Source organism: Arvicanthis niloticus, chromosome 18 (assembly GCF_011762505.2).
Source record: "Arvicanthis niloticus isolate mArvNil1 chromosome 18, mArvNil1.pat.X, whole genome shotgun sequence".
Classification (NCBI taxonomy): Eukaryota; Metazoa; Chordata; class Mammalia; order Rodentia; family Muridae; genus Arvicanthis; species Arvicanthis niloticus.
This window is the reverse complement of record NC_047675.1, coordinates 32,353,038-32,365,076: the sequence shown is the minus strand read 5'-3', so window position 1 is coordinate 32,365,076 and position 12,039 is coordinate 32,353,038. Positions and strand designations below refer to the sequence as shown.

General features: G+C 50.6%; 2 protein-coding genes across 12 annotated transcripts in view; one reads left to right on the top strand and one right to left on the bottom strand.

Annotated features, from left to right (window-relative positions):
• Smpd3 (sphingomyelin phosphodiesterase 3) overlaps window positions 1-5,584 on the top strand; it is an 82,928-nt gene extending 77,344 nt beyond the window's left edge. For all 10 annotated transcript variants that reach the window (XM_034522309.2, XM_076915825.1, XM_076915830.1 and 7 more), the window contains 4 exons: window positions 605-694; window positions 823-886; window positions 2,432-2,594; window positions 2,789-5,584. In XM_034522309.2, the coding sequence (XP_034378200.1) occupies window positions 605-694; window positions 823-886; window positions 2,432-2,594; window positions 2,789-2,890 (419 nt within the window). In that variant the 3' untranslated portion in view covers window positions 2,891-5,584. The remainder of the gene's footprint in view (window positions 1-604; window positions 695-822; window positions 887-2,431; window positions 2,595-2,788) is intronic.
• Window positions 5,585-6,368: 784 nt separating this feature from the next.
• Prmt7 (protein arginine methyltransferase 7) overlaps window positions 6,369-12,039 on the bottom strand; it is a 44,075-nt gene continuing 38,404 nt past the window's right edge. The window contains exons 14-18 of one of the 2 annotated variants that reach the window (XM_034522307.2): window positions 11,635-11,796; window positions 10,445-10,519; window positions 7,648-7,808; window positions 6,822-6,918; window positions 6,369-6,584 (exon numbers count right to left, since the gene is read on the bottom strand). In XM_034522307.2, coding sequence (XP_034378198.1) covers window positions 6,414-6,584; window positions 6,822-6,918; window positions 7,648-7,808; window positions 10,445-10,519; window positions 11,635-11,796 — 666 coding nt within the window. In that variant the 3' untranslated portion in view covers window positions 6,369-6,413. Of the gene's footprint in view, window positions 6,585-6,821; window positions 6,919-7,647; window positions 7,809-9,267; window positions 9,715-10,444; window positions 10,520-11,634; window positions 11,797-12,039 lie in introns of those variants that run through there. The other variant, XM_076915821.1, reaches the window with a different exon arrangement.

The following is a 12,039-nucleotide window of genomic DNA, read 5'->3' as shown; positions in this document are numbered from 1 at the left end:
ACACAGTCACCAACACAGAATGACTTTCTTCTGTGGGACACCAAGGCTATCACACCCAACGTAGAAACTCCTGCTCCAGCACAGGTGTCTGTGTTTTGGTCATGGCCCTCTTGGCATAACACATATAGGAAGAGGCTTTCAGAGGGGCTCCTACTAGGAACCCTAACTCAGCACTCTTCCTTCTAGCCCGGGGGGGGGGGGGAAGGGGGCCAGGGTGTGTGTCAAAGAAAGACTTTACTGGTCCAGTGAGTTGGCAGGACACGTGGTTCCTGAGCCATGTGTTATCCACTCCTCCCCAAGAGCCAGATGTCCAGATCTGTAGAGTCCTGGCTGCAGCATTACCCAGGCCCCACAAACAATTTACCAGGGACTGTGGGAAGGCTCAGAGGACAAAGATCAGAGTGTGGAGCACATCCTGAGGATACAGAGAACCAGTGACAAATGAACCACAGTGCCAACTATGAGCCCATTGAAAGAACCATAAACCTAGACTGCTTCCTAAGATAGAAACCTAGTGGCATACGGCAGGAGTAACTGGCAGGAACCAGGCGACAGCAGGTGCCTCAGGCCACATAGCATTCCTCTCTCCATTCCTCCCACACAGATGACAAACTGGAGCAGCAGCACTCACTGTTTACTCGCTACAAGGACCCCTGCCGCCTGGGGCCTGGGGAGGAAAAGCCTTGGGCCATTGGTAAGCAGGGGCCTGGGCTTACTATGGGCTCTACTGCGGAGGGGGGGGGTGCTAAGGTCCTGGAGGCCGCCCTTGAGGCTGGCGAGACCCTGCTTCAGTCACCACTCTCCTCCTTTGTTCACTCCCAGGCACCCTGCTGGACACAAATGGTCTCTATGATGAGGATGTGTGTACCCCAGACAATCTTCAAAAGTAAGCGCCCTTGCTGCTGAAGGGTGGCAGGGACTCGGATCCTAACCAGCTCCCAGGTCTTAACAAGGAATCAAGCCCTTACTAGACTGCAGAGATGGGGACTGGGCAGGTTCCTGGAAGGCCAATTTACTCAAGCCACTAAGGGCTTTTGTGTGTCAGGAAGCCCTTCCACAGAAGAGAGAGAGCAGCTGGGTGGAAGCTGTCATCACCCTCATAACTAGACATTTCAGAGGCTTACAGAGTCTGGAAGGGACAATCCTACGCCAGCAGTCAGGATCTAGACTCAGGTTAGAAAAGGGTCTTGTTGAGTATAGCTCATACAGGAAAAGAAGCCAGAATTTCCACGATCAGGTTGACGGCCAAGCCCTAGAGAGCTGCTGGGTAAGGTGTATGTGGAGAAGGGAGCCCATGGCCTCTACCTGCCTACCAGACAAATTAACATTCGTGGGGAGCACACACGCTGTCCTGAAAGGCAGCTCTACCTGACCAGCTCCATCCTGAACCCAGTGAGGCTTCTTTAAAGGACCCAGTGGAAGGGCCGATAGCAGAATGGATTTATAATTCACAGCCCGACAATGTACAGAGCCACTGCCATGGCTCCTTGCAGCTAATTTGAGCCAATTAATTAGATTATAGACTAAATTTGAAACATCATCCTATGCTGAGCGTATTATCTTTTCATGAGATGATGATTAAAAAATGACTATTAGTAACTCTTAGATCACTGATGCTAGAATTAATCATCAAAGCAAAAGACAGTAATGGATTATATCTTTGAGCCGTTAACAATCTCTGAATGTCATTAGTGTATTTATCTTAAGGCTGATAAAAACCTGTAGAAAACCGTGTTTACCAGCCTGGTCGCTCCAGGCACTTAAATCTATCTAGTGTTAACCACCTGGAGGCCTGCGCAGTGAGTGTCTCCCATGCCAGTCCCTGGCCTGAACCTGCTCTTGGTAATGGCCTGCAGGGCTCCTCAGCTCTTCCAGAGTTGCTTGGGCTCTCAAGGGAAAAGCTAGAAGGAACTGTGTTAGGCATGTAGACACCCCATGAGTTTCCTGGCTCTCAGCCCACTCCCCCAAACCAGGGGCCATAGCAACAACTCATTTTACAAAGGAAATACCACTCAGAAGTTTGGTGACAAGCTGACAGTGACTGTTTCTTAAGGACACACTCATAAAATAGCAGAAACCCCCAATGGAGTCCCTTCCTGGTTCCAGTAGCCTCTGCCAATCTTAGTCTTGGGGCTTCCAGAAAAGGAGGCCCCTGAGGTTCAAACAAGCTGCTTTTGGCTCAAAAGAGGAGATTGGGAGAGGGTGTTCCCAATACAACCACAAGCCAGGAACGTCATGACTAGTATCAAGAGTACAGAAAGGGACCAGGAAACTGGCTAGCCTGAGGCAACCTGTGATGGATGCTGGAAGACAGGCAGGTCTAAAACCCAGAGGTTTGGTCTCCCCTTCATACATTATGGAGAGTATGGCTCCACAGGCCAGGGCTGGCACGGACTTTAGGACTTTAGTTTGTTTCCTTTCCGCATGACAGGGTCTTGGAGAGCGAGGAAGGCCGCAGGGAGTATCTGGCCTTCCCCACCAGCAAGAGCCCCGGGGCTGGGCAGAAGGGACGGAAGGACCTGCTGAAGGGCAATGGCCGCCGCATCGACTACATGCTGCACGCTGAGGAGGGGCTGTGCCCTGACTGGAAGGCTGTGAGTTGAGGCTGGCCCAATCCCCAGTCCATGCTCCCTTAAAATGAAATCCACCATTTCCACAGCTGAAATCTTCAGTACAACCCTAGCCCACTTAGCCTACATCTGGAACCTCCCAACCCAGGACTCCCCTTCACAGGGCACCCTCTCTCTGGATCTAATCAGAATGTTTCCACCTCTTTTCCCCAATCTAGGAGGTGGAAGAATTCAGTTTTATCACCCAGCTGTCCGGCCTGACCGACCACCTCCCCGTGGCCATGCGGCTGATGGTGTCTTCAGGGGAAGAGGAGGCATAGACCAGCCATGCCACTGATCTGGAGCAGTGGGGCCTCTGCCAGCCCTGCACGCCACAGTTCGTGTCTGGGCTGTGCCCTCCATTGAGCACCTAGTGCTGGGGGAAGGAAGGCAGGGGACAGGGAAGACGAGCCCATCAATCCCCTGCAAGCCTGGAAGCCAGGCTGCTCTGTGCCTCTGGGCCATCTCTGCGAACAGAGGACTCAGGTCAGCCTGGGAGCCCCTGGCTGCCTGACCAGTGCCATTCTTTCCAGTCACGATTTTCTACAGAAATACACAGCACAACATAGTTTGTAACCCAAGGGTTAATATGAGGACCGGGTTTATGTACTCTTTGTATCTCTTCTCAAGCTTTGTCCAGGGTTCATTACTTTTGTCTGCTGCCAATGTTGTCTCGCATGCCTGCACCCTCGCATGCCCGCTGCCCGCATGCCATGTGCCACACTGTAGCACCCAGACCCCTTGCTCGGGCCTCACCTAAGGCCAAACTCAAAACACAAAAACACAACCAGAACCAGCCAAAGAAGCACTTCCTGGGCACAGCTGCCAGCTTCCCCTCTCCGGCTTGGTGGGGAGTGACTGACTGCTGTCGTTACCTGCCAGCCCAGGGCTCTTCCCAGGGTCTTGCATTCAAGGGCGATTACATTTTAAGAAGAAAACAGAAAACGTTAAACACAAAATCACCCTTCACTTAGGGTCTGTAAGTCACTGGGTAGAACTGTGCTCTTCCCTAGCCCACACAGCAGGGTCCAGCTGGCTCTGGCCACCCCAGCAGCTCCTGTAGGAGACTGACACCAGCTGTGGGGCCCTAACAGGAAATCCAAGAGGGCATCACTTTTGTACACAAAGGGGACCCAGAACATAAGGGTTCTGATTTTGAAAACGATAGGTTCGTAGTTTCTTCTCTCCTACCCAACACGTCCTTTTCTCCAGGGCCCCTTGGGTTAGCCTCTTCCTGAGGACTTCCCTCATCCATGTTTGGCTGAGCTCAGGAACCACTTGCCTGCCCCCAAGCCAGGCTGCACCTCTGGCCTCCCAGGCCCATCCTTCCTCAGTGGCTACCCTAGATGAAGTGGCAGGAAACTAAGATATAGAGAATGGCTTCTTCCCCACTGCAAGCTCAGGTGGCCAGCCACCAGCCACTGCTTGTCCAGAGCAGGGCTGATCCAGACAGCATCCAGAAGCCACTCTTGCCACTGTGTGACTAGAGTCAGCCCAAGCTCAGCACAGTAGGGCTGCTAGAAGCCCACTGCTCTCCACCTGGTCCTGCTCAGGTGCCCAAGAGCTCACTGACTCTGCTGACCTACCTTCAGAGAACAGAGGCCGATCCCTGACTACAAAGGGAGATGTCTGTCTCAGGCTGCTGAGCTACTAATTTGAGGGACTGTTTTGATATCCCCGATGGTCTGTTCTAAGTGCTCTGGCCTGGCTCAAGGCCAACTCTGCCTGGTGACAATGGAGGGAGCATCAGTCCCTTGCTGTTGGGACCTCTAAAATGCTGGTGCCCTGAAGCTGTGCCTTGTCACCCACTAAGCAGCAGGAGGGATCCAGAGGGGCACACATTTAACAGATGTCAGGCCCTGTGCTGAGTGGCGGTCTTTCAGAGTTTGGGCAGCTTGGTATTAGGGCATGTATAGCAGCTGGTGACACTGGCCTCTTAACCTCTTGGCCTAGAGAACCCTGCCTGTGTTCCCGTGTCCAGAGCTAGGACAGCCTTGCTGGGTTCTCTGCTGTGCCCCTATTCTGCCAGGGCCTGGCCTCCTAGGAATCTGGGAAGCCCTCGTGGCATGAAAGGATTCTATTCATTCAAGGTACCAGTGGGCAGGCCCAATCCTTAAACCAATGGCACTGTGCACAAGGAGGCCGATGCCAAGGCCAGGGTCCCTAAGCCTGGGGTTGGGGTGAAACGGTTGGAGTCAGAGCCACATCCTTCTCTCCTTCCCAACTCCCAGGGTGGCCTTTGGCAAGTTGTACTGCCCTGTGCCTCTGTTATTACAAGGTCACCTCTACAGTCAGGTTCTGGAGTCCAGAGGAAGGACAGCCTGCCCTCAGGTCCCCTACACATCTCAGCACTGAGGCCATGACCATCTGCCACACATTTCACTGTGGTTTGTTTGCCTGTGGACTCAGGGCTTGTGTACTGTCAAGCCTTTCTATTTCAGCTTTTAAAAAAGAAGAGACATTGCCAGATTCCAGACTCTGTAACATCTACGGCTGACACAGGGACAATCACAGGGATCACTTGAATCCTAACTGGCTCTGCCTGCCCAGGACCTCTCAAGGGAAGGATAGATAAGTGTATTAGCTTAGGAAGGACCATTCAATTCATCTTTACTTGTCCAAAACCACCTGGAGTTTTAAGTATGAATATTAATCGATGCTTTTTAACTATTGTATTAACTTGCTCAGATTTAGAAATACTGTTTTAAAAGAAAAAGAAGAAACTTTTTTAATTTCTGTATTTTTTTCTGTATTGTATCCTCATGGGACATTAGGGGTTTTATATGGTAAGACACCCAAGGTTTTGGTAAAACATTATCAAATATATATCCAGACGATTCTTCCCTAGAAGAAAAAACAATCTTTATGCCTGATTTTAAAAAAAAAAAAAAAAAGTTGAAAAGAGGTGGATTTTTCCTTTATGGTGCTGAAAGGAAGGACGGAGAATGAGGAGAAAATAAAACTGTGAGGCTCAAGACTGGCATCTTGTTCTGTTCTTATTGGGATAAACTGGGGAGAGCCTGCTGACTTCCAGAGCTGATTCCAGCCTAGGGACTTTGGGAAATGACTGAGCACACAGCCTATGTCTGCCATCTTGGTTCAATGACTCAGCCCTCCCAGATCGCTTCCGAACTGAGAGGTCATTAGCAAGTGCATGAGTGGGCAGAGGTGGGACAAGGCTGTGGCCAACTGGGGAATCTCTGCATTTTCTGCTTCAGCAAAGTTAGGCCATCACAGCAAGGGCCTTCAGACAGATGAGGCAGGAGAAGGCTACTTGTCCTGGTGTTCTCTCCGTGCTTCCCACAGGGAGCTGCTTGATGGAGGCCTCTTCCCTGGCCCGGGAGCAGCCTGGCATCTGGGTCTCGTGGCGGGCACCTGCTGTTGTGCACTGAGGCCAGATAACCAAATGCTTATGAATGTGGCTTAGTAAAGCTACTTGGGGCAGCCTAGTCATCTCAAACCAGACCCTAAAAGGGTCACGAAGCCCCAGGGAACTCCCTAGAAGGCCATTCTCCAAGCAGAGACAGGCCAAGCAGGTTCCAGCTCAGTGGGCAGTCCTGCACTTGTCCCAATGAAGCTGTTCCTCAGCCCTCCTCCAGGCCGAATAGAAGCTGTACCGCACCAGGGCTTTCTAGATTCTCAGGGTCACAACCTGTTCTCCCTGGTTGGTTAGGAACTCTTAGGTCACTCACCAGCCAATGCTGCCTGCCACACCTGATGCTGTTCCTCAGCCTTCCTTCCCCATTGAGCCATAAGCCATTCAGAGTCTGCAGCCTGTTGGCCATTTTATTTCTGAATAAGAGATCAGTTCAAGGTGTCTGCAAGCCTAAACTCCATGGTGATGTCTCCAGTGAGGGGGTGAAACTCCACAGCATAGCTGACTGACTGAGGGCCATCCAGAGGCACTCTGGGATCCAGCGTGGTGCTGAGGAAGTACACAGCTTGCTTGCAGTGGGGGTTCCAGCAGCAATCTCCCTGCATGATGAGCAGCAAAGGGATGGGAAGGGTCCCAGGCCCCCAGGCCACCTTCCCAGCGCATGTAACTAACAGTGGGAAATAACCTGGGCCACCTGGAGCTGTCTGCCCTCAACAAGGATATTCAGAGCACAAGGGGTACAAGTGGCTCCAGGGCAGACACACGCTGGACTTCTCTGGAAATCAGCCAGCTCTCCCCAGTTTATCCCAATAAGTACACGCTGCCCGTGCTACTACCTTGTCTTCTGCAGGGTTCATGAGGCCAGTGCTGACCATGCTGTCCGGAGTCAGCTGATATTCCATCCACAGGACAGCCCCATGGCTCTTCCCAGGTCTGGGAGGGAATATAGAGCCAAACAATCACATAGACATGGAGGAATCCAACCAGCACACCCTTCTGCTTTTCTGAACCTCAAACAGCCCCATCCCTCCCAGTCAGGAGTTTATTGTTCCTTGCTCATGTTGGTAAAGGCTAGACAGAACACTCGAGCCAGAGCAGCTGCAGCTCTCAAACGTACATTCCTCACAGCCTGAGCACAGAAGCCTCTGAGTACAGCTGCGCCCAGGGGCTGGTGATGAAGACTTCCTGGTCAGTGGCATCTGCCCTGCCCTTGCTGCTTGTCCCTGGTGCTAAAAGCTCTCAGAGCTCTAATACAGCTCCCTTAGCAGGACACAGCACTCTACTGTGAGGGGAGCCAGAGCTGGGTGGGGTCTCCCACACCTTGCAGCAAGTAGCGTCACCAATCCTGACCCGCTTTAACTCCCAAGAGAATTCAGGAAAATGGGCCAGTGGGTAACCATAGTAACTAAACTCATGTTTGCAGCTTGACACTAGGGGCTGCAGGTGGGAAGGTGAGCAAGGCTCACCCCAGTTCTCCTTTACCAGCACATGCCCAGAGGCTGTGAGAGCACTCCCTCCCCCATAATGCAAAAGATGGACCAGATAGAAGAACACATTCTGGCCCAGGAGCTAAGAGTCTCCAGGCTTTTTGTCCTTCACCACTGTGTGACTGCTAAGTCCCCTACTGTCTTCAGCCCACAGCTCCCTGCAGCTCCCATTCACCTCCGCAGCTCCATGGTGCCCTTGGATTGCATAGGTTGTTGGGGGATGGGCTGCTGGAAATCAAAAGTCAGGATCTCTTGAGGCTCAGAGAGGCTTCTGCAGGGGTATTCCCACAATGGGTGTGGCTCCGCCTCCCTGCTCTCTCGGAAATCCAGGGAGTGCTAGAGAAGAGAATATGGGGTCTGTGGAGATGAACTGCAGTCAGGCAGGGACACCCTCATTTCTGTGGTCCAATTCTCCTGGGCAACTGCAGTCACATGGAGCAGCGTGTTGTCACTAACACTGGGCTCCTGGTCATAAAAGCCAACTTCTCCCTTCATGTTCGTCCATCAGAAAGCCACTTTGTCTCTCCAAACCTCAGCTGCCTTTTCAAACAGGAATGGCAATGCCTACTCTTGACCAAATGTCTTTGTTTCTGGGAGAAAAAAACAGGCACACACACTCACTCTCTCTGACACTGCCCACTACATGATACCACCTAACAGGGGCTTGGAAGCTCAGGGAGACGAATGTGTGAACAAAGCCAGTGGCTAGGAAAAGCACGAGTATCTACGTGAGAAGAGGCCACGTGGGCAGAGGCAGGACGGGGACACTGCCTAGATGAAGTGAGACCAGGCAGAAGGTTCAACTAGAGTCGGGGACCCACTGTAGAGAAGGTAAGATACAAAGGAGTGGGAGAGGTAAGAGGCTAAACCAGAGAGGCTCTGACAAGGCTGGAGACTTCCTGGAACTTGATGAAAGAGCACTGCAAGGGAAGGCACAGCAGCAGGGGGATGCCAGTCTAGACCAGCAGAAGAGCTGCAGCCTGGGAAAGCACAAGGTCAATCCCTGAGATGTCTACCTCCATAAATAATCCCTCTTCTTCTTCCTTCTTACTCTTCCTCTTTCTCCTCCTCTTCCTCCTCCTCCTCCTCCTTCTTTTTTTGAGACAGGGTCTCTTTACAAAGCTCTGACTGCCTCGGAACTCACTATATTTACCAGGCTGGCCTTGAACTCTTGGGAGACCTTCCTGCCTCTGCCTCCTACTGGTTTAAAGGCAGGGGCCACCATACCCTGCAGCCATCTTCTTCAAGATTTATTTTTAACAGTTTAATTTGTGTGTGCTTTGGGGAGAGGTGTCCACACTCCTGTGTGTGTGTTTCCCACAGAGGCAAGAGGTGTCAGACTCCCCTGGAGCTGAAGTTACAGGTGGATATAAGGCACCCAACATGGGTGCTGGGAGCTGAGTCTGGGTCCCTGAAAGAGCAGTACTTGCACTTAACACTGAGCAAACCCTCCACTCAGGAGAAACGGACCCATTAGCCTGGCACTAGATTGGCAAAACCAGCTCAGCTACGCAGGGTTAGGAAAAGAGACTGAGGGAGACCAGAGACATGACACCTCAGAGGATGGCAGAATGAGAGGAGCCAATACAAGCCTGATGAGTGCCCAAATGTGGCAGAGGCATCCAGAACAGGGTCTCAACACAAAGATGTCTAGAAGCATGGACAGTCAGTCAGTAGTCTGCTGTAGAGAAGGCAAGATATAATTGGAAAACACCCATGGGGCTGACTTTAAAAATGTTAAAAAAAAAAAAAAAAAAAAAAAAAAAACAACCCATAGTCACACAGAAAAATGTGATTAACAAAAAGGAGAAAGGTGTCCATTTAATTAGAAGCTACGAGTTCCATTTTCTTTTCTCTGTGTGGATATGATTTTCCAAGCATAAGAATGGGCCCATGTGTTTCCTCCCTGCCTTCTTATGTGAGTTCATCCTGTGACTCAATCCCTACAAAGGCACACAACACTGTTGCCATCATGTCCTCTTTCCAGGGAACACTGGTCCTATGGGTCCCCAGCTCTAGTGGAACATTCAGGAACTGTCAACATCTCATCTGTTACAGAAAACAACCTTGCAGAGACCTCTCACAGACCCCTCGCCCTCTTCTCTGGAGCACAGTAGCCAGGATGAAAACAGCTGCCACAGAAAGTGACCAGTCAGTCACCTGTGGAAAGGATGTTCCAACAGGAGATAAGCTTCTGAGCAGCAGCAGGGCAGATGGAGTGCAGTCCAGTGACATTCAGATCCTAACATTCAATCCAGATGTTAGAACATGGGACTAGGAATGAGACTGGGATAACGCTCACAGTGGCTCAAACAAAATGGCAACACTGGCCTCACCAGACACACTCTCACTCTCACTCTCATTCATTCTCATTCATTCCCCCCTCCCCCCCCCCACACACACCCCATTCATGCTGCCCACACTAGGTCCCTACTAGAGTTTTGTGGTTATGTGAAAAGGTTGGACAGGATGTGTGAGCTGTATGTCAGAGCTGTGTGCCTGCCTACTGTCTGTTTTCAGTGACACTAGAGACTGAACCTCAGAGTGCACGGATGTTGAGCAGGTACACTACCACCAAGCTATATTCTAAGTCCCCTGCACCCTCTATTACATGGATTTTGGGTGTTGTCGTTTATGAGTATGGGTGTTTTGTCTACATGTATGTCTGTTTACCAGCTACACACCTGATACCCATGGAGACCAGAAGAGGATATCATACTCTCAGGAGCTAGAGTTACATTTGATTGTGCCACCATGTGGGTGCTGGGAATCTAATCCTGGGCCTCTGGAAGAGCAACCAGAGCTCCTAACTGCTGAGCTATCTCTCCAGCCCTTTGGGGTTTTTTTTTTGTTTGTTTTTTAATTTTTTTACATTTTGAGGCAGTCTTGCCGAATATCCTAGGCTGAAATTATAATCACCTCATCTAAGCTCCAAGTGGAGCTACAAGCAGCAAGTTGGACAGCCTGCTTACCTTGATCATGTCGTCCATGATGTGTACATCAAAACCTTCGCAGTCACCACAAGGACTCCGGATCCGCCACAAGTCCTGTGAAGGCAGAACAGTCCTGTGTTACACACCTGGGGCACAATAAACGGCTACATGAATATGGGTCAGGAGGGATGCTGGTCAAGGTGATACAAGTCTTTAATCTCAGTGCTTGGGAGGCAAAGGTGGACTCTGTGAACGTGAGTTACAGGCCAGGGCTGACACACAACAAACCAACAAGCAGACACAGAGGCACAGCTCGCTGTTCCTCTACACCAGACACAGACCCCCAAGGAAAAAGCAACAAAGACATGGAAGAGCCAGAGTGGCCTGTGTAACAGACTGGTCTAATATGTAAACTGACATAACACTAAGTCCCCTCCTGAGGAAACAATTAACCAGAACTCCTAGGCTGAGGATTCTGTAAGCAGTTCCCTGGGCCTGGGGGTCTAAACGGAGCATAACAGGAGAGAGGCCCCAAAGCCCGCTCTGGCCAGTCCATCTTCTGTCCCTGCCCCTCGGGCCTGGGAATAAACACCCTTTTCTATAGCCACTCTTCAGTCATGAGAGCCAAGATTCATATGGAAATTCCATCAGGTAAATAACAGAAAAATGCCCAGAAGTGAAGTGATGGAACCACGAGGCTCCAGATAGAGCCATTTTCTTAACAAGAATATCAAACGTGATTCACTCTCCATCTCAGGTACAAAGCACTTCACAATCCTTTTAATAAAAAAAAAAATGCCTTTCCCCAAATGACTTAGTGACTACTGTGCTTCTGCTTTGATGAGAGAATTAAAATGAAGCTTTTCAATTCCTTCTTGCATAAAAAAGAGAAGTCCCCATCTTGGAACGCTCTAACAACAGCGGCCTCCATTCTCTGTAAGAGCGCAGCGAGCTGCACAGCGTGCCTCCTGAAACACTTAATTTATGTCTTTAATTATTCTGATAAGCCACAATTGTAAAATGACAACACACAGTCATTTCCATTTCATATGTCAAATTACTGCTTTTAAAAAGTGCAGCCTTCCTTTATTCTGTCCTGCAGCCACTGATGCAGAAAAGAAAGTGCCATCAGCAGGGACCAAGCTGTTCCCTCTGCACTCAGGACTCATGCACACAGCCTCCCCACCCTCCTTTGCTTTGGTGTTTCCGTAAAGTCCCGGGTCACCTACCCTGAACTCCACAATCACGGCATGCAGTGAGGCAGCCTGGGGCATCACCACAGCTCCAGGTGCTAGGTGCTGGTCCACAGAGGTACGGACATACCAGAAGTACAAGTTGTGCCACGGCAGCAGGCTGGTGGTGAAAAAAGGTTCACCCAGGAGGAGGGAGATCTGGCAATAGGACAGGAGAACAAGTGTTGTCAAGTGTGAAGCTAACAAGTGAAGGGCACCAGCAATTTCATGAGAACAAGTCCATCCGCTTGTTCATTTGTTTGTCCATTCGTTCATTCATTCATTCATTCACTCAGTCAGTCAACAAATGAACATGCTCCTGAAGACACAAAGGACTGCAAAATGGAGAAACAACACACACAAGGGAGGGAAAAGTCTTCACTGGAAAGAAGCCGAGGTTGG